We start from the raw sequence: 22,044 nt of genomic DNA on the forward strand, positions 1-22,044 counted from the left end.
CAGTGGATTAGTTCATGCTCAAGAGTATACTGTCCTCGTAAGAATTCCTGTATATCTATGTCCTCAATGTTAATTAAGATCTCTAGTCGGTCGACTAGAGAACCTTCTCTAATCCGCCGACCAAAACCACAGTGGGCACATATTGTTTGGACGATCCAAAGCATTCATTTGATGGGCCCTGCATAGATAGATCGTGCCCAAAAAATCAGCTCTATAGGATCATCCTAACCATTCGATTTGTAGACGGACTGGACCATCAACTGAGGGGGTCTACCTTATACACATTGAAATGTAGTTGATGAGTTTAATCAATTTTACAAATGGACTAGTATAAATAGGAAAAATGGTAAAAGAAAGTCACTTCTATGCTCGGTTATTGGGGTTATTGGGTGATACTACGCTGTCTCGTTTACATGATCAAATCCATTAATTCAGAATGGCAACCGAAAGTCTAGCCAAATGCTATAGAGAACAACTTGATCTAAGAACCCTAGGCCCTTCATCCATCAAGGGGTCCTGCCAAAAAAAAAGCTAAAACGTTGATTTTTAGTCCTTTAAGACACATTGATTTTTATAGTTTTAAGACAGGATGGAACAAAGACTGTAGATCGGCCCTTGCTAATCTACACGAGGTCTTGATTTCACAAACCACTTTCAACTTAATAATAAGAAGGCTAGGATCAAGGTTTTAAAATTCGGCCGAAATCCCAAAATTTGGACCAAAATTTCGGTGAGAAACGAAAATGAAATGTTCCAAAACCGAAATTGCTGGACGACGAAATTTCAGAAATTTAGTCGATGTTCTCGTCGAAATTTTTGATAAAACATTAATTTTTTATTTCTTTACAGAATTCTAAAATTTTCGCCCAAAAAACCGACATTTCTAATGCCTTTACCTAATTTCGGCCGAAATTTTAGGATGTCGGCTAAACTTTTGGTTTCGGTGAGGACCGAAATTACCCCGAAACCGAAATTTAAAACCTTGGCTAGGATCATCCAATCAAGTGCGATTTTTGAACAGGAGAGCTCATATGAAGAAGGGAAATGATATAATAAGCTAGTTTATAAGGTCCAGTCCATCATAGGAGCGTGGTCCAGGGAAGGAAAAAGGAGGCGAATATATCACTTCCCCATCAATTAGTAAATGGGGAGAGAGAGAGAGAGAGAAATTTTTCCTATGCTTTGATTTCCTCATAGGTTCCTTCTCTTCTTCCATTCCCCAGAAAAATGCTTCGAATACATTTCCGATTCAGCCCCATTTCTGCTTTCGGCCTTTCCAAATCTTCAAATTCCTCCCAATCTCCTTTCTCAATCCGATTCCCTTCCAGAAACAAAAAAACCCATCAACTAAATTCCCTTCTCATTTCCTGTAAATCTTCTTCTCACAGCAATTTCAGAGGGAATGGAGATCATCACGATGACGAATTCCTCGAGGCATTTATCCTCACTGCAGGTTCGATTCCATTCATATTCCCTGTTTGGTTTGGAAGAAAAACATTTCTTGGAAAATTCTCTCTAATGAATTTTTTTATTTCTATGATTTAGAGGGAAATTATATGAGGATGTTGTTATAAATAGAAGGTCCATGTAAATAGAACTTGTACTGGGGTAGTTCAAATTACCCCTTTTTCTTGTGTAATCAAACAATGGAAAATTAGAACATTCTAAAAAAAAAAAAAATTATTTTCAAACTTTTCTAGAAAATTCATGTAAAATTCAAACATGGGCTTAAAGCAGGTCTTTTGAATTTTTGATATTATGAATTTTTCTTTGATATTTTTTATTCTGATTTCACAAACACGTCTTATCGACATGGAAGAGACATGGTGTGATGTGATTCATTGGTTTTTGTAGGATTTTATGGTTAACCCATGTTAGAGAAATAGAATTAACTTGTTAGTTCTTCATCTTTATTGCACAATTAATTATAAGTGGAATGCTAAACTGAAGGGCGCTGTTGAAAAGACTAGCTACAATGGCGCCCTTGTTGGACCATCTCATTGGACGCCATTGTAGATAGTTTTTCGCTAGGGCGCACTTCAATTTAGCATTTTTGTAGCACCAATAATTATTTATATATACAAAAACATATGGATGAGTAATGCATGAAAGGACCCTGCATTATGAATCTTTAGTTGAATTGATCTTGAAATATGTGTTTCAAACATTCAATTTGCATCTGGGATTACTTTCTTCTGCTAAAAATAAGCTTGCACAATGACTAATCCTTAGCCTTGGATCGAAGCATAGAATTGCGGTCTTGATGTTTCTTAAAGATAGTTGGAGCCTCCTATCGTTCAAGGGATTTAGGTAGCTCTATCTGTGAAATTCAACCAAGCCATACTCAATCTGTACCCTTGATTTTGTTTGCATTACAAATCGAGATATACTTGAGTCTCCCTTGTCTTAATGCCTTTAAAATTCGTTAAGCCCCACTTTAGATTCTCAATTATTTTAGAGTCCAAACGAGTTATCTTTATAACTCTATCTTACTAATTAGGTGAAATTTGAATCAATATGATGCAATATGATATTGACAAACCTACATATAGGAAGTCAATCAAAGGCTAAGATCATCTACACAAATATTAAGATAAGTCTAGATCAAATCAACTTAGTTTAATCAAAACCATAAGCGATGAAGATTAAAATCCAAAGATTCATCAAAGACTAATACCTTTCAGTAAAGTCCGTTGATCTAAAGTAGTCGAATCGAAGATTGTAAGTATTTGAAATTTTGATCTTCTTGACGGGTTGGGTTTGACATTGTAAGCTATGGAGTATGCTAAACCAAATAAGAGAAGTGTTGAAGTAAAAAAATACAAATTACGATTTAGTTCAAATAATCAAGGCTTACTCTTTAATTTTTTTTGTCTTATTTGTAAGACTTTGAAGTTACCATCATCATTTTTATTAGTGCAGAAACTGTCCTGCACCATCACTTGCGCAGACAAGGTTTTAGAGAAGAGACAAAGTGGCACTCATCTGGTCAAATGCATCCCCTTTCTATTCAAGCAAAGGAGCCAAAGGTTGATGTTAGTTCAATTGGGCATGCATTTCTTCGTCGGTTTCAAAGTCCCACTGTTTTTCTTAAAATTGATTGTGATGGAGACCTATTGTTGCCTATTATTGTGGGTATGTAGATGCATCTGGAGTATCATAATCCCTTTCTTGTGCACTTGTCATTGTTGCATTTGTACTCAGTTGTCATTTCAAGAGAGTTTTTTTTTTTTTTGAGTAGGCATGGGTTATTTGCTTGTGCAGGGGAGTATGCTATTGAGAAACTTATAGAGGCCTTAATGGAGGATACAAATGGGGTAATATTCCATTTCAGATTATGGCAGTTATCATTTCACAAATTGGCACTGAAACTGGGTCTTCATGCAGGAATCCCTCAATCAATTCCAGTTCGTGAAAAGTCTTGTAGGAAAGCTTGGCTATGAAGTAAATGCCTAAATTTCCTCCATAAACATGCATGATGAACTTCTCTAATTAGTATTTTTATGCTTATATTTTCCCTCTTATGGTGCAAATTTTCATTGATGTTATTTGTTCTCGAAAACTCTCATTAATTTTTTTTATCAGACACTGCCTATCATTGGTAGAAACAGTGAGGAAAGACTTGATAGCTAGGAACACAACAGAGAACATGACCTTGGACAGGATAGAATGGAAGAAAATGATCCACGTAGAAGAACCCAACTAGAGCCAGGATTAGAGCCGGGTGGATTCCTTTCACCTTCTTCATGAAATTTTTCTAAAGGATTCATTTATCTGACCCCAACTAGTTTGGGACAAAGGCTTTGTTGAGTTGAGTTGAGTTGAGACATTGCCTAGCATTGTTGTTTACATGCACATGAGGATGTATTGGTATCAGCTGCGTAGAGAGCAGGACAAATAAATAAAAGTTAGAGAGAATGCTAAAATGCGCTGAGGGTTATGGGAATCATATAAAATACCACAACCTTGAGATGCCTTCAAGTATCTCAAAATCCTATGAATTGATTCTAACTGAGTAGTCCAGGAAGAATGCATGGAGCTTATTCACTCGATGGGTATACAGGTTTTGGCCTGCTAATAGATGAGGGAGATTCTCTCAATACTATTAGATGGTTGGACGTTAGTCGGCGTCATCCATGGAGATTTTTTGAGTTGTTTGATGAGATTCAAGACCGGTTGGAAGTCCATCTCATCCTTTTTCAATACATTCAGTGTTCGGCTAATAGTGAGGTGAACCGTTTAGCCAGAGATGGGGTGAATCAGTCATCATTGGAAATTTTTTATTTTCTTCCGCCGTAGACTCTGCTTTGATCTGTGTCTTCCTTTTCTTTTTTCCTCTTGTATTATTTCCCTCCTCGGTCTTGGGGTTTCCCCATCTCTTGATTACTATTTTCATCAAAAATTGTGTTATTTATGCAAATAGATAGATAGATAAATGAATAAAATATCTGGATTCTTAAATTGTTTATATTGTCGTATTCACATACTATTGCAGACATGCTTTTGCCATTCTTGTTTTCTGTAATTTTTCCAGAATTTCTTCTGTTTTAGCACTTTCTAAATGACTATATACATTTTATATAGCATCCTTGTAATATAGTTCTTAGGACATATTTTACTAAATGCGGAATAATGGCAACACCGCCTGATTTTAAGGTCTAGTGCACATTTAGAATCTATTCACTAATTCTTTCCAAGTTGAAATTTGTTTGTTGTTCTACAATTTGGGAGACTTAATCTGGTAGAATTAATTTTACTAGTGTGAACTTATTTGTTTTTTCCAATTTTAGGTAAAAATGGTGCGGATTACAAAACGAGTGGTCAATACTTACTATGCACGCATATATGTTGGCAAGGTACTAATAAAATGTATGCCGCATATTACTTGTTATGAAGTTATTCATAAAGTTCATTTCACTTCTTGAGAAGTTATTCATAATTTCATACAATTAAGCTCTGCAATTGAGAATGTATCTAATTTATGAAATCCGTTTATATATTCATATCAAGGTTTTTTTAAAAGCTGCAGCCAGGAGAAAAAGCTACTATTAGTGTGGATGCACGCCCGTCAGATGCCATAAATGTGGCAGAACATTGCAAGGTATCATTTGCAACATTTAGACTCTTGACATAATCCCGTGGTCAGTAATTATAACAAGTTAAGCCATGTAGACCACTGTTAAATCTCAAATAGCGAGTTTTTTTCTTCTTCTGAATATGGTTACTTTACCACTTCTTTTATAGTTTAGAAAAAGTTTTGGGGGTTCTACTCTGATTGTGACCTAACCACTAGACAAGCCTTCTCTAGACAAATATGGGGGAGATAAAGGAATCAACAAAAAGAAGAATACATGGATTATGTGGAAAGATTAGGAACTTACTGATTCTGTGTGCCTATTAAAAATGTTTCTTGAATATGTACTATAAATTGAAAATATAAACTTTTAACATATTATTTGGAGAGGAAAATGAAGCTATTCGAAAAAAGGGAGGAAATTGATTTTTTTTAAGGAATTATGGGCTTTATAAACCTCCATCTATAGTTGTTTTTCGAAAAATTGCTTTGTCTTTCTATGGATCGGACTTGCAGCAAAATTTACTGGGTCATTGGTGACTGCCAAGAAACTTAGGCTGCCTAGCCAGCCTCCTGATGGGGACCATCTTGTGGCCCATATTTTAGTTTTTGAGTGTCGTTTAGGTGTCTTTTAAGCCCTCTACGTCATAGTAAAGGTACGGTGGTCTTTTCCCACCAACATCACTTAGTTTCTTTAAGTTACAGGTGTTTAAAATGGGCCTACAAGTGTATTACGAAAATCCCAAGTGATAATAGTAATTAAGTCATTTGTAATTAATCAGTTAAGTTTAAGTGACCGCAGGAGCCACCCTTGCAACTTAAAGAAGTCAATTAGTCTATTGGTGGTAGGAAATGTTCATGTAGGAAGTGTAAGGCCTTTGGCTATTTTTGAGGACATTACAGAATAGAAGATTGCAATTTGCTCCCAAGCTTGGATTAACCCAAGGTTTTAAATTTTGGTTTCGGTTTCATTCGCCACGGAAATGGAAACGTTTCAGTTTCGGTTGGAAATTTCGGTAGAAATCCTATAAAATCAAGGAAACATTTGGAAACATATGCAAATGATAGAATTTAAATATGAAACTTTAGGAAATACTAGAATAAGCACAAATGCACACTTAGAAACCATCACATAAGCAAGAAAACCATCCATAATGGTCTAAAAACATTGAACACTAGTGACATGCTCCGTCGCACATGTCTACTTTAATACATGCACTACATTTTGCATGCGATTCATATAAATATTTATACACAATAATGCATCACATTTTGCATGCAATTCATATAAATTTAATTATGTAATACTTATTAATATAGTATACCACTATTACACTTTCGATTTTGGTTTATGCATTTCGGTCATTTCGGTTTCGGTTTCAATGGGGATGGAAATAGAAACATTTCGTTCATTTCGTGTCCGTTTCTGTGGAAATTTAAAACCATGGATGAACCCTTGCTCAGGAGCGAAGACCTTAAGGCAATGTCTGGCAGCCAATAGTTTTTTTCATGATAAATTAGTGTCTCCAAGTGGTGAGAGAAGCGTAGGGCAGGTAGGAGAAAGACACATCGGAGGCGACGAATGAGTTGAGGGTGAGAGTGGTTAAAAGATTAGGGAAAAATCGATCATGTTTTTAGTAGAGTTTTTTGTTTCTTGGATTTTAGGCTTTTCATGCCCTCTCCTCACTCTTTACCTTTTGTATCTATCCTCTCCCACCGTCCCTCACCATTGGGTAAGCCAATATTTCAGGGAAAAAAAAATTCACGGTAGTCAAACATGCCCTAAGAGGTAATATTTCTTTTCTCTGAGCTTTCTCTTTAATTTTTTTACTTTAATCATCTTTATTTACAGTTTTTGATCCCTACATATTGTTACATATTGTTATTTGATCATTGCACCCCTTAGTTTCTCCAAAACCCTCAGCATATGTCTGCACCTTCCCGGTATATGTTTGCACATTCCTAGAATACATTTGCACCCTTCTGAACATACCCTAAACCTAGTAGCTGTGTTGCATAGATTCTTTGCCCCCTACTCCGAATCTGCGTCGACACATTTCAACATGCGAATCTGTGTCGGATTTGCGTGGGACACATCCGGATTCATGTCGTAGCCGTGTCCTGCATGAATCCTGTTTTTTTCAGGCGAACCCGACACATATATTTTCTCTTTAACCACGTTTTCTTCTTAACATTTTTTTAATAAAAGCACATCCCATCATCTCTTAATAACAACCCTAGCGCGTCGACCCTCCACCCTCGAACAAATACCCCTTCCCCTTTCTTCTTCGACTCTTTTAGTAAAAACTCTGACATCTCGACCTAGGCTCATATAAATATTTTTCCAATTTAATAACATATTTCAAGATCCAAAATCCTATTTTTCATCCAACCTTTTCACCCTTAACATTCCTTCCATAGTTTTGTCCTACATCAACTTGGTATTAGAGCGGCATATATAATGATCTTTTTATATATGTCCTGCCTCTAGTTTGGAATCAGAGCCTAAGTTAGAATGGCTATTCATCGTAGCGGGATTGTTGGGGGAAGATCCAAGCCTTTGGATCGTAATCGATACACTCTTATGATTATAGACATACCGGCTTTTGGACTAATTGAAAGAGAATGTGTTGAATGGGCCGAAACATTGGAGATGTATTTGTTGCAGCATAGTGAGGACAATGACCAGGTGATTTGTATTGCCTACGTAACTTTGGCAGGACGTGTCATGAGAATGGTGGACGACACTGGAACAGAATCCAAGGCTAATGAGAAACCCACCCACTATTCTTTAGAGCAACATGAGGAACCAATTTCTAGAAAAGTTTAGGCCGAAGACTTTTCAGAAATCCAAAAGGCTATGAGTTCGAAGGATACTAGAAAAGAAAGCTAAGAAGGCCAAAACGGCTTCGGTGAAGCTATCCGCTTGTATTAGGATCTAGAAAACTTGAAGAATGTTTTGGGCCAGGCATGCAGACAATAGATAGGGGACTTCAACCATCCAAATGCAGGCTTGTGTACGAGGATTGATAGTGCAGAAAGTGCTTGACTTCTAGCGACAAATGAGAGATGCGTTCGTCATCCGAGTCAATTCTAACAGTACCTGGCTCGCTCATATTACTTACAGATTAAGAAAGTGACCATCATCCTTCAGAATCGGTTCTGCCAAAAGTGTTGTGCAAATGCCTTGTATTCTGGCATTGTATGGGACCTTGACGAACTAATGTGCGTGAGCACACGCACGCCGAGTTGTGCAGTCAGCTCGTTGGGGGTGCAAGGTGCAGCGCGCCTCTACTGTGGTTTCCGGGGAACGCCCCGGAAGGAAAATTTAATTTTTTGTTTTGCGACAAAGTGTGTTTTGGTACTTTTCTCTATGTAATGACATTGGTATATAAGCTACATATTAGAGTTAGAAGCTAGGTTTTCTTGGCCAAGAGGAAGAGAAGTTTGTAACCCTAAACTGAAATAGTGAAAGCTCTTCTTACCTGGATGTAGGCACACTACCTAAGCATATAAACCTTATGTTCGTTCTTGTGTGATTGTGTTTCTTTGCATCTCTTATCGACGTTTTGCTGCGTATCGTGTTTGATCCTTGTTCAGAAGAAATGTCTCAGTTTCTTCATAAAGCTAGCCCGCGAATACTTTCTAAGAACCGAAAAGGCAACATGTATTATCCAACATGCATGGATGAGGAGAATCATTCGACATATCCAGCAGGAGCATCAAATGATGCCTAAGGAACTTTTTGCCAATCTAGCATTGGAGAATCAGGTTGAAGAGCTTCCAGGACAACTAGAACAAACAACGCAAGTGGGGATTGACATGGAGAAAACGTTAACAGAAGAAAATGCAATTTTATGATTTGCATTTTTAGAACTACAATGTCAATTCAACAAACTGATCATGCTCATGGTAAAAGAGCAAGAATTTGTGAAAGGAGAGGACATGTAGATTGAAAAAGCTATTTCTTTCGGTACATGCTCATCAAAGTCGGCGATCATTTTGTCTGTGCCCCTTGTGAATTAATACTATTTAATCGCAAACACGCCAGCAAATGTCTATAAACCTAAGGAACTAAAGAGACTAAATTTCTTTTCCCCTAAACTAATGTGGTGCAAGGATTACCTCGAGAGTACACCTTAAGACCACATTACCTCGAACCGACAACATGAGTGTCTGATGTTACTCGTTTGATGGAAATACTTACTGCGCTGGAAAGGACAACCATATGTGATGCGTGCAAAGATTCCAGTTGAAGAACATCTATCCCTTATGCCTATCATTACATTTGACCGGGTCGGATCTTTTCATGTGGGGGGAATTATGGGGACCATCGCCCATATTTTAGTTTTTGAGTATCATTTAGGTGTCTTTTAAGTCCTTTAAGTTATCGTAAGGGTAACACAATGTTTACCCATCATTTTCACTTAGTTTCTTGATGAGGGTAGTTAAGTCATTTATAATTAATCACTTAGGTTTAAGTAACCTCGAGGACCCACCCTTACAACTTAAAGAAGCCTATTAGTCTATTGATGGTAGGAGATGCTCATATAGGAAGTTCTAGTTAAGTTAGAAATTCTAATTTATCTTGAGTTGGTATTTGGGTTCTATTAGAGTTCTTGAATTAAGCCTTTGCCCACTTCTTAGTACATCACATAATGGAAGATTGCAATTTGCTCCCAAGCTTGGATAAAACCTTACTCAGAATTTCCTAAGGTGTAATATCTTTCTCCCTCCTCCTTTATTTCTTTTTCTGAGCTTTCTCTTTAATTTCTTACTTTAATCCTCTTTATTTTCAGTTCTTGATCCCCACATATTATTCTTTGCTCCCTACACCCTTTTGTCTCACCATAAACCCTTGTTTGTACCTTCCCGACATATTTTTGCACCTTCTCGGCATATCTCTTCAAATTCCCGGCATACATCTGCATCCTTCTGAACCCATCCTAAAACTAGTAAAAATATTTTTCCAATTTAATCACAAATTTTAGGATTCTATACCTTAATTTCTCACCCATCCTTTCACCCGTAACGTCCCTTCCATAGATTCGTTCTAGTTCAACTTGGCATCAGAGCTGCATGTATAGAGATCTTTACGTATCCGTCTTGCATCACCACCACATATGCTTCAAGTGCCTAGGCAACAACATAAGTAGTTGTTTGACTGTAGTGCTCAAGATAAGATGAAATGTTACTTCCAATCTTCCATTATGGAAGGAAGATGTTTGACTGGGAGAATATATGTTCAATCATGATACTGAAAGCTGTGTTACCTATGAGGAACTATCCAAAGTAAGAAGCTTGTTACATCTAATCTGGTTGTTACTGATTGTTGAACGAAGGAAGTTGAGGGAAAGGCTACATTAGGAACAAATGAATGTAGGGATTGGTTGGAAGGGGCTTAGATGTTAGCAGTGTGGATTGTTTTCCCTATTAGAGGCCTATTAGATGGATGGGATTTCAACTTTGTGATGGTTTCAATTTTGTGGAAGTTTCTACTCCAAAAATTATATTTTCAATGGTTTCAATTTTGAATGTGTTACTTTTTCAAGAAAGTTTCAACATCATAGAAGCTCTTTGTAGGATCGCCGTATTAAGAGTCATAAGACCCATGCGAGTCTGGAACAGGTTTCATAACACTGTATTCCTATCCTGACAAAGGCTCAGCTGTGTTCACTTTGAAGGTTTGTGCACAGTGCGATAAAGAAAAAAAAAAACTAAGAAAAAAGCAACAGGATTTTGTGATGTGATTAGGTAAAAAATGGTGAACTGATGTCTTGATCTGCATTTGGACTTGGATCTTTGTAGGGATCTAGATCATGCTCTTGAACTTCACAAGGTTGGAGTAAGTTTGTATTTGAATATACAGAGAATGTGTTTTGGTTCGTTTTTTCTTCTACTATTCTTTGTTGTTTGAACTTTAGATCTCGATCAGGGAAGCACCACTCTGGTGAAAGTCACTGATCTAGATATCCTGGATCTAATAAAGTATGAGGAACTAAACTATTGACATAAATTACAAATGCTCAATGTACGATATCTATTTATTACAAATAATAATAAAGTTAATTTTTTTAACACACCTCTGCAGTTTTTTTCTCTTTTTATTTTTATTGATTTAGAACACAAAAATAATTTAAAATAGATACATTTCAATCGATTCAAGGCAGCTATGTATATACTATGTTTGAAATCATTCAAATTGCAGGTGCCAATTTATGTAAGCAAGACGATTGTCTCAACTGATGCTATTAGACTTGTTTATGGGAAGTGGAGAGGCAGTGACTCAAAGCCTATTTATGACGTTTTTTTGGATAGGTAAAAATGAATCTTTGGTTCCAATCCTCTAGTTGCTACCTTATGTGCAGTATATTTTCCCTTAATCATAGCTTGTATTCCATTGTTTTATATTTATTTCAATTATATTCTCTTTTCTTTCTTTGAAGTTAAAAAAAAATCCTGTAATGTATTTAGAGAGGGGATTTACCACATGCCTCCAATATTTCTGAAGTCCAAGTTAAATCTTATGCAGTGCTGCAGAAGGTCCAGACTCACTAGTTGAGGAGTTTGATTTGATGAGGAAAATGAATATGGCTATCACAGAGGAAAGATACAAAGATGCTGGTAGTTTAAAGAAAATAATTTCAACTTTTTTTGAAGTATAAATGCTCCTGATATTCTTGTTTTTTTGGCCATTGATTCTCCCACTTATAGTTCCTCCTCATATTATGCTCATTAGACATATTGCATTGTTTCCTGGTTCTTGTAGCTATGTGGAGAGACAAACTTACAAAGCTTCGCACGTCGAGACATGAACTTTAGCTGCTTCCTAAAATCTAACTAAGGTGCAAACACTTCTACCTACTTTGTTGCATTTTGTTTATTCTATATTGCTTGGTATTTCAGGGACTGTGATCATGTTTTAAGATTCTTATGGTTTCTAAATTTCATGTTAGTAGAAACAGATCTTCGATCTCCTTGATAGTTTCTCGATTCCTTGTCATTTCAGATAAACAATCCTAGCTATAAGCTAAATAAAGAAGGCAAAAACCCTTTCTTGCAAAATTCTGTCCATGACCATCAAAACATTGTGCACATGTTGGGGACAAATGGGATAATGACTAGTTATGCAGTAGAGATATAGATGATCAAATTTAAATGATATCTTGGTTCAAACATTTAAATGCATCTGCCCCTATTTCTTGTGGAATCATGTGCAAAAGAGTTTTTGTGGGGGGGCTCTCTTCCCTCTGGTGGAATTCCCTTGGTTAAATGGAGTTCGGTGTGCCTCCCTCTGAAAAATGGAGGGTTAGGGATTCGGAGAATAAGAGGCTTTAACATGGCTTTATTGGGCAAGTGGCTGTGGCGGTTGGGGTCAGAACCCTCTGATTTATGGGTAAGAGTATTAGGGAGCAAATATGGGGTGAGGGAAGGAAATTGGTGTACTGCGGATAATTTTAAGTTCAAAGGTCTCACTGTTTGGCGGGATATTTTGAAGGTTGAGGTTCCATTCTCCAAAGGTATTCGCTTTAAAGTTTATGTTGGGGACAGAATCCGTTTCTGGTCAAATCCATGGTGTTCAGCAACTCCTCTTAAGGAAATGTTCCATGATCTGTACCTAGTGTCTTCTCAAAAGGCGGGATGGGTGGCAGATTCTTTTGAAAGGGTAAACTCAGTAGTGGTTTGGAAGCCGCAGTTCAGACGAAATTTTTTTGATCGGGAGTTGAATTCAATCCTTGAATTAATGGCCTTGATTGAAGGGTGTTACATTAAGAAGAGTGGGAGTGATTCCCGCGTATGGTTTTGGTGTACATCCGGATTTTTCTCTGTTAAATCATTCTATCATCAGTTGGTGTGTAGCGAAGTGGAGGCTCCTTATGCTTCGATCTGGAATTTCTCTTGCCCGCCAAGGATTTCCTTTTTTGCGTGGGCAGTATGTTGTGGTCGTATCCAGACAATAGACTTTCTGCGCAAGAGAGGGATGATTTTGGTCAATCATTGCCCTTTATGTTCTTCAGATGGTGAATCCATTAATCATCTTTTCATTCGCTGTAAATTTGCTCGAGATATATGGGGCTATATTCTATCTCGCTTTGGGGTATCTTGGGCTCTCCCTAACACCCTATCTGATTTCATTAAAAGCTGGGAATGGTGCCCCTGGAAAAGAAAGGGTAAGTTGCTATGGAAGATGCATATGGTGGCTTCATGGTGGTTCATTTGGAAGGAAAGAAATTCCCGAGTGTTTAAAGGTGTGGCAAAATCGTCTTACTGGATATTTATCAATATCATTTCCGAGGTTATTTCTTGGGCTAGAAGTCTACCTATGTTTCATTTCGTCTCAGCGTACGATCTTTGGAAAGGTTGGCAGACTATTTGCCAGGAGGGGAGCAGCAAAGTTAAAATTAATCAACCTTGGATCCCTCCTCCTGAGGGAATGATAAAGCTGAATTTTGATGGATCCTCTCTTGGCAATCCTGGTGATGCAGGGATTGGGGGTTTATGCAGAGATTCCAAGGGGGATGTTCTCTGGGCTTTCTCGGGCCCCATTGGAGTGGCGGATTCGAATGAAGCGGAAGTGAGAGCTCTTCACTGTGGGATTAAGTCGTTGGATATGTCTGTGTTAGATAAGGTGATTGTGGAAGGGGACTCCTCTAATGTTATTCTCTGGCTTCTGGGTGCGGCCTCTCCTCCGTGGCGTTTTTTTATCTCTCTTTGAGGAACTAGATGATTTAGTTGTTCTCTCGTCTATATCCTTTAGGCATGTGAGGAGATCAGCTAATTCAGAGGCTGACTCCCTAGCTCGGAGTGGTGTATTTAGGCCTAGATTGGAGCGGTTTGATTTTCTCCCTCCTTGATTTTATATTTTCTTTCTCTCACTATTTCTGTATCTTGCTTTGAACCAGCTCGGTTCTTAATATATTCCTTTCCTATCGTCTCAAAAAAAAAAATCATGTGCAAAAGAGTTTGATATAACCTGGTTTGCTTCTTCAATGTTACAATCTTGCCTTCCCTTTGAAGGGAAAAAGTTTCTTAGTTTATGCATTGTTATTGATGTGTCAAAATTCCCCTTGTCAAAATTCCTTGATTTCATACTTGATTTATGATCTCTACGGCATAGTGGCCGGAAACTTCTTGGACGGGGTGTGAAACTCGTTTCCTCTAAAACGCGTTTCGGAAATGTTTCCGAAACATGATAGAAAAAAATGGGGAAACGTTTCCAAAACATATGAGAAACTTATGTGAAACGTTGAGAAGCGTATGGAAAACTCAGAGAAAACGTATTTGAAACGTGTGGGAAACATGTGTGAAACTTACGAAAATAGTTTTGGAAAAAAACACACCAAAAAATTGTGGAATAGATATTAAGAAGGAAAACAATAGCATATATTGTGATAAAAAAATAAAAATAAGAAATATTCAAATAGAAATTTAAAATTGACATTTTTTTCCTTGTGTTTCATGTGTTTTCATTTGCATTTTTCTATCATTTCTGAAATGTTTCTAATGCGTTTCCTTAGACATTTCTCAATGCGTTTCTTATGTGTTTTTCTATCATTTTCCTGTTTCTCGTTTCCCCTCTAATTTTTTTTCTCTGCATTTCCCATTTCACATTTCGCTTCCTAAATTCGCTTCACACCCTGGTAACTATGCTCTAGGGTATTACTTTAGCATCTAGTGCATAGACATAGTGTGCGTTCTAGTCAATTTTTTATGGATTCACTAGCCTGTCTTTATATGAGAACCAAAGCATGAAAAAAATGGGCCATGTACGATATGTGTGCTTTCTCTTACTGATACTCTATTGGAATATGCTGAATAAAGAAGGCAAAGCCTTTTCTTGCAAAATTCTGTCCATGACCATCAAAATATTGTGCATATGTTGGGGACAAGTGGTAGAATGACTAGTTATACAATGCAGATATAGATGATCAAAGTAGGAAATACAAATTGAAAAATTGGAATTGGTTTATGATCTAAACAATAGAGACAACAAAGCAAGCATGGATCAAGGAATTTGACCAAGGAAAGCCACTTAAGCCTCAGTCTTAAAAGATTTCTGTCCCCCAATTTTCAATTGGCTACCACGGAAATAAAATCCCTCAGAGATACAATGCCCAAGGATGTATTCTATCAACCAAAGGTTGCATCCCAAGAGCAAAGACGAACAAAGGTAAAATAAAATAATCAATGAAAATTTGTCAACATATTGCTGGGCATATTGTTGGTAATTGCTAGATGTTTGCATGTGCCTGTTTGTTTTTTTGGTGAACTTATGAGATACAAAAATTTGCCCCAGGCTGGGTGAGGCCCTTTGCAATTCCAATTTTATCATAAAAATCTCCCCTAATTCTTAACCACTATTTTGATGGGTTGGTTATTTTTCACTCTTTTTTCTTACTATCATGACTTCCATTAAGTTGTTATTTCCTATGGTTGCAGTTCTGAATTTTAGTCAGTCAGTGTGCACATAAGAGATGCTTCAATCCTCTCAGAAACTTTGATATTAACATACTTACATTTTTGCGATGGATACTTTCCCTCTTATCCAGGAATTTTCAAGCGGAAGAACAATATTCTAACAAACATTTGCATGAATTAAAGAGAACTGCCAAAGGATGGTATGTACATGTCTAATTCAATAAGTGGAACTGCTTTGAATGTAAATCTGCAATCATGTATTTTTTGGGTTTCTTTAAATTCTATACGATCAATCTTTCCTTGTAGCCATATTTTTAGTAATCCAAGAGGGGATGTTGCCTTATATGTGAAAAACAACATATTACCTACAATTTAGTGAATTTATAGTGTCACAATATTTCTACTCTACAACCCTTCTTTAAATTCTATATGATCAATCTTTACTTGTAGCCATATTTTCATAATCAAAGAGGGTCTGTTGTCTTATATGTGAAAAACTGCATATTGCCCACAAGTGAATTCTTAGTTGTCACGATATTTCTACTCGACAACCCTTCTTTAAATTCTATATGATCAATCTTTCCTTGTAGCCATATTTTCATAATCGAAGAGGGTCTGTTGTCTTGCATGTGAAAAACTGCATATTGCCCGCAAGTGAATTCATATCTGTCAGACTCACCATATTTCTACTCGACAATCCTTTGCCTAATGGTATGCTTGTTATACTTTTAAGGAGACGCTGTCTCTGGATTGCCTTATTGGCTTCTATATAGGTAAATGCGTGTATGCAACAGAAAATTGCTAACTAGAAGGCTGAGAGAATATATCCCCTTCTTATTTGGAGACAGCAAGGGACCGTGATGGTAGACATCAATCAATTAGGGGAGCATGCCATTGAAACGGAGCCAGTATGTGATGAGAATATAAGTATCCTTAAACTAGATATTCTTTGATGACCTCAGAATGGGATGGATTCCTTTCCCTTGGCTTGCATAAAAGCTCTTCTTGCTAGGGGAGGTGGAAACTCCTAAAAGATAATTGTTGTTTTAGTGGGCCCTCATCTGCAATTTTCTTTAATTTTATGCAGTCACAAATATTTGTCTCGAAAATTTCTCTGGAAGATTGTATCTCCGAATATTTTATTTTATTTTGTTAGTTTTGGATTTATATCGAGAAAAATACCAAAAAATATTATATAAAATTTAAGAAAATTTTTTCTAGGACAACAAATAATATCGTGAATTATCACGATAGTTTCATGATATTTTCTGCGGTAAAAATACAATATGAATATATCTTGACATTTTATATTAGAATCCTGGGAGACTTTCAGAATTTTGTGGTTTTATGAAAAATTGCAAGCTATTGCGCTATTTTAAAAAACTATAGGAGATATTTGTGACTACAGTTTTATGAGGTAAACCCAACTCTAGGGGTATCTAATCTCAAATTCTTAGCCATAATTAGGTTATGGATTTTGTATCAAAGCATATCATTTGTCCCTCAGAGCATTCTCTTGTGCTATTTAAAATGGTTTGTGGTGTTTTGCTCTGCTGTTTTTTGTTAGGCTCAGTAGGGGTCAGTGGTTTTTAAGGCCTTGGGTGCCTTGGGGACAACTCTTACCTGTTTTCTGTACTGCTGGTTGCCATTCTTAATATATATATATATATATATATATATATATATATATATATATATATATATATATATATATATATATATATATGAGGAAAGTGTTTCTACTCGGCCGAGTAGAAAAGCTTATCTACTCCTCCCTTTAAAAAGTACATTGGGCCCACACATTGTGGATGATCCAAAGCATTCATTTGATAGGTCTTATCATAGATAGGGTGTGCCCAAAAAATCAGCACCAAAGGGTCATCCTAGCCCTTCGTTTTGTTGGGCCTTGTAGAAACAGAATGGACGCATCTTACGCATCTTACACAGTGCGTCCATTCTGTTTCTACAAGGCCCAACAAAACGAAGGGCTAGGATGACCCTTTGGTGCTGATTTTTTGGGCACACCCTATCTATGTTAAGACCTATCAAATGAATGCTTTGGATCATCCACAATGTGTGGGCCCACTGTACTTTTTAAAGGGAGGAGTAGATAAGCTTTTCTACTCGGCCGAGTAGAAACACTTTCCTCATATATATATATATGAGAATATAGTTCCTACACATATGTGTAGAGAGTTCTCTACACACTAGCTTAAAATACAGTGGGGGCCCACATTGTTTGGGTGATCCAAGCCATCCATTTTAAAGGCCCTCACATAGATAGGGTGTCTACAAAAAATCAGATCCATAGGATCATCCCAACCCTACGATTTGTGGAGGTAAAATGGATGTCTTTAAACCTTTACAAATTAGTCATTTTTTGCCTCCACAGTTCGAATGGTTAGGATGATCCTATGGATCTGATTTTTCGTGGACACCCTATCTATGTGAGGGCCTTAAAAATGAAAGGTTTGGATCACCCAAATAATGTGGCCCCCACTGTATTTTAAGCTAGTGTGTAGATAACTTATCTACACATATGTGTAGGAACCGTTTTCTCTCTCTCTCTCTCTCTCTCTCTCTCTCTATATATATATATATATATATATATAAAGAGAGAGAGAGAGAGAGAGAGAGAGAGAGAGGAAAAAGAGTGTGCGCTCAACCTCACCAAAGGGTCATGCGCTTGAAGAGAGAGAAGGCATTCCCATTGGCTGGTGGTAGTGGGCCCTGCACGAAAAGACCAAAAGGGACGTGTGTTATCGAGGGTGTGTCACGGACGTACCTTCGAGAAAAACTAAAATTCCGCCTCTCTCTCTCTCTCTCTCTTCGACTCTATGTGGGAAGAAAAAAACCCTAAGCTTCGCCCCCTTCGATGATCCCTCCGACGGAAAAAAACCTCCGCCGAAAAAAAACCCTACCTGCAAAACAAATACTCTTCGTTTGTTCGAGGGTTTCTCCACAAAAGCTCGAAGACTCATCTCCGAAACCTCCACCTCTCCGACCGATCTTATCCTCCCACCTGTAAGGTTAGTGCCTTCCTCACTTCTTTCTCTTTTTCTCTTTTTTTGCTGCAAAAATCATGAATGTTGCAGAGATTTTCAGTTTCCTCTCTTTTTTCTGCTTGATATGGTAATCGATTTAGGGCTTTTTTTCATGAAACCCCCTTCCTCTTTAAACCCTAAATCCAGTTTAAAATTCTTAGACAGAAGCTTATATATATGAAAATTTTAGGGTTTTGGGTTTTGTTTTAGAGTTTAAAGGGTTAGTGTTCTTTTGTTTAGGGCACAAAAAACTCGTGGGCACCAAACCGTCGAGTTGAAGAAGAGAGAGAGGCCTGGAAACTTCGTCTGGAAATTTTGTCTTCGTATGAAAAAATAATTTTGGTCTTCGTATGGAATTTTTTTTTGATGTGAAATTTTGAGGTTTGCAGACAAAACAAAATCCTCTATTTCACTTTTCATTATGTTTTGATCCAGTCATTGTAATCCTCTCTCCGTGTGAAATCATTTTTTTTACAACCACTGCAAATCATGAATGGAGATTTTTCCATTCGGACCTCATGAATGGAAATCATAAAGGTACGTGGAAGAGAACTAGTGGCCAAATTCATGAAACAAAGAAGAGAACTGCTACCAATAAATCCTTCCGAGCCTTGGCAAATCTCTTTAACTGGCCTCCAATCATGTGAAACAATAGGGCATCAAGTGTGACATACCAGGTCTCTGAACTTTAACAGCTACAAGTTCCCCAGAATAGAGATGGGCTGAATGACTCAAAAACAATACCAGAAAGCATTTAGGCATAGAGAACTCAATATATTGATCCTTCAAGATCTACCTAAGAATACACATGCAAAATAAAAAAAAGTAAAAAAACAAACAAAAAGGCCATAATTCCCTCCTATCCATGATAATAGATTTTCTAACCTTTATACGCCTGCCCCAAAGATGCTGCTGCAATGGGTTCGGCACTGATGTCAGCAAATATTCTTGAAATTGGAGCTCCCAATTGAGACTCAATCAATCTAACTGCAATATGATTTGGAACAGGTGGAATTTGATCCTAGCAACAAATTGAAAAGTCAGTTGTGATAACGAACATGAAATAATGTGTCACTAAGGGGCCGTTTGGATACGCGGATTTTAGAATCCAGGTTTTTAGTTTGAAAACAGTGTAAAAGAGGGTTCATGATCAAGCTGCTGCTGCCTGGCAGAGTTTCTTAGATTTTAAGTAAGAAAACCAGGTTTTAGAAATCTCTCCTGCATCCTGAGATTTCTAAAACCTGGAAAAATAGGAAGATCTGCTACTCTCTTGCTGTCGTAAAGAAGGGCGAAAAGTAAAAAACGACGGCTGGTCCGCTTCTTCTCTTGTCTCTTAGCTACAATTTTGAAGAAATCTCGGATTCTAAAATCAGCGTATCCAAACGGCCCGTAAGTCTTTCAGAAGACTACGGAAAAAAAAAATCTCGTTCTCAAACCAAAGGATGCTTTGTCATAATAGCAACAAGATAGAATGTAAATAGTTGGATTTTGTCAACAACTAAAGTAGTTGTATCTTCAATATCAGAGATCGGCAAACAAGTGGTATTATTACCGGCATTCATCTCGGTTTAGCCAGGAGAGTCATTCCTATTTCATTTTTTGAGGGAACCAGCCTTACTAGCTTAGACAATTGGACTCTTTGCACCATGTTTTTTTGGTATGCTACCTATTACCCCAATAATGTCTGGTCATCAATCATATTGCTGATAATCACAATCTATTAATGAAAGCACCAAAAAAAAAGGAACCAGTAGTTTATCAAGATGGAGTGCATCAATATATGTTAGCAGATTCTTCAACAAGCACATGAGTAAAGATAGCATACTACAATGGTTGGCGCCCTATACCATATTCCATTCCTCTTGGCCTTATTTTTGTGATTGAGTAATTATATGTGGCTGCAAATGAGAAGCAAAAGGATGACGAGGGAGAGGAAAATGAGGGGAACCAAGATGGAAATGAGTAATATGAAGAGAGATAGAAACATGCATTCTAGATGATGGTGTCATTTCTCACTGCCCATTGTGATAACTAATGAATCTTTCAATTATTTTATCAGTTCTCTAGAATTAAATATTGATTCTCTCTTCAATATGTTTATGGTTAGTTAATGCTTTTTTTCGTTTGCACAGGCCTCATCCAAATGAATGCTTTGGTGGTGACCTGGATGGTGATCACATTGGTGATGACACAGGCCTCATCCAATTGAAGAAGCTATTGCTGTTGTCCTCTTCATATTGTATTTTTTGTTATATTAACCTTGCCTCAAAATGAAGAAGTTGTTGATGTTGTTGATGCTGTTGATGTTGTCCTCTTCAGATTGTATTTTTGTTCTATTATTTTTCTTGTTGAAAATACAGGGATTGTATGAGAACACCATGTGCTTTCTACTGAATACAGGTTTCAAAATGTACTACGCTCTTTCTACCATTTGTTTGAAAATGCCCCAAGAATAAGGTTCCCCTGCTTCAAAATACAGGACAATACAGGGTTTCAGAATAAGGTTCCCCTGCTTTCAGAACAAGGTTCCCCTGTTGTTTTTTTAAAATAAGGTTTAAGCCCGTAGAGTCAGGTATTTTTCAAGAGATACTGTATGGGTCACCATAGGATGATACAGAATGTCCATTTGGATGGCCACAAGGGTGGGATCATCATATGGAATTTACTTTTTAGGCACAACTCATGGACGGTTTGGAAAATTCTACAGTGTGGTCCACTTAGTACTTTTTGATAAATATTGGAGGGTTTGGAAATTTCTACACTGTAGCCCATTTAGTACTTTTTTTAATATCAGGAGTTGTTGGGTTTTTAAGTATGTAAAACCCATAATCCAAAACATGTTTACAGCTTTGATAAAGAAATCTGTTTAAAACTGAAAGTATAAGGTACTGAAAATAAGAAGGGACTGTTTTCTCTCTCACTTTAACCATGCTAATCTCTACCATGAATGGAAGGGTCTGTTTTCTCTTTGACTGTAAGCATGCTAATCTCTGCCATGACTTTAAGCATGCTGATCTCTACCATGAGTGAAATTATTTTTGAAAATAAGAAGGGTCTGTTTTCTCTTTTTTGTAACCGAACGAACATGCTCTGTTTTCCCTCCCCCACAATATCACTAACAAGAAAGGCAAGTGCAGCTAGTACTACAACATAACACATGAAACCTTCAACTCTCATTTTAACAGCTTTCAATCACACCCACCTTACAAACAAAGCAATAGCAAGAACTACTACTACAGCTAAGAAGCTTAAGAGCAGTGAATTCTGAGTGGTGCTAAGTAGAAGTTGGCAGGGAGTATTTATAGAGGAGAAGGTGGGCTTTTACTACACCACCGCCTACCCAAATTGAGTAAATGAAAGCCCATTTTTCATTGGTTAAGAGATTTATTTTCAACTGTTTTCCAACTAAAAAACGAGTAAGATTTTGAATTTTGGTTTCTTGCAAATCTGCCCTTAGAGGGTCAACCATGGCAAACAATACGACTAAATAAGACTCTACACACCATG

The 22,044-nt window shown here is 37.1% G+C and overlaps 1 protein-coding gene across 3 annotated transcripts; it reads left to right on the forward strand.

Moving 5' to 3' along the window:
* The first annotated feature begins 1,061 nt into the window (after positions 1 to 1,061).
* Positions 1,062 to 20,959, forward strand: LOC143886573 (Wound-responsive family protein). 3 transcript variants are annotated; one of them, XM_077390618.1, is made up of 11 exons: positions 1,062 to 1,453; positions 2,923 to 3,135; positions 3,265 to 3,317; positions 3,388 to 3,444; positions 4,791 to 4,856; positions 5,024 to 5,101; positions 11,283 to 11,392; positions 11,607 to 11,733; positions 11,844 to 11,919; positions 15,625 to 15,693; positions 20,670 to 20,959. In XM_077390618.1, the coding sequence occupies exons 1-9, from the start codon at positions 1,228 to 1,230 to the stop codon at positions 11,916 to 11,918; spliced, it is 1,005 nt and encodes a 334-aa protein (XP_077246733.1). In that variant the 5' UTR covers positions 1,062 to 1,227; the 3' UTR covers position 11,919; positions 15,625 to 15,693; positions 20,670 to 20,959. The 3 variants fall into 3 exon arrangements, with proteins under 3 accessions (XP_077246733.1, XP_077246734.1, XP_077246735.1); XM_077390619.1 differs by having other exon boundaries at positions 1,064 to 1,453; positions 5,030 to 5,101; XM_077390620.1 differs by having other exon boundaries at positions 1,065 to 1,453; positions 11,607 to 11,698.
* The last annotated feature ends 1,085 nt before the right edge of the window (positions 20,960 to 22,044 follow it).

This window comes from Tasmannia lanceolata, unplaced genomic scaffold, assembly GCF_043159265.1.
Source record: "Tasmannia lanceolata isolate RefF3 unplaced genomic scaffold, GAP_Taslan_0.1 ptg000011l, whole genome shotgun sequence".
NCBI lineage: Eukaryota > Viridiplantae > Streptophyta > Magnoliopsida > Canellales > Winteraceae > Tasmannia > Tasmannia lanceolata.

What these genes read in the sequence shown, in the direction of transcription:
- LOC143886573 (XM_077390618.1), top strand. Translation starts at nt 1,228, where the DNA reads ATGCTTCGAATACATTTCCGATTCAGCCCCATTTCTGCTTTCGGCCTT. An exon ending in ATTGTTGCCTATTATTGTGG is followed by an intron (nt 3,136 to 3,264) that starts GTATGTAGATGC and finishes TTGCTTGTGCAG; the next exon opens with GGGAGTATGCTATTGAGAAA. An exon ending in ATGTGGCAGAACATTGCAAG is followed by an intron (nt 5,102 to 11,282) that starts GTATCATTTGCA and finishes TTCAAATTGCAG; the next exon opens with GTGCCAATTTATGTAAGCAA.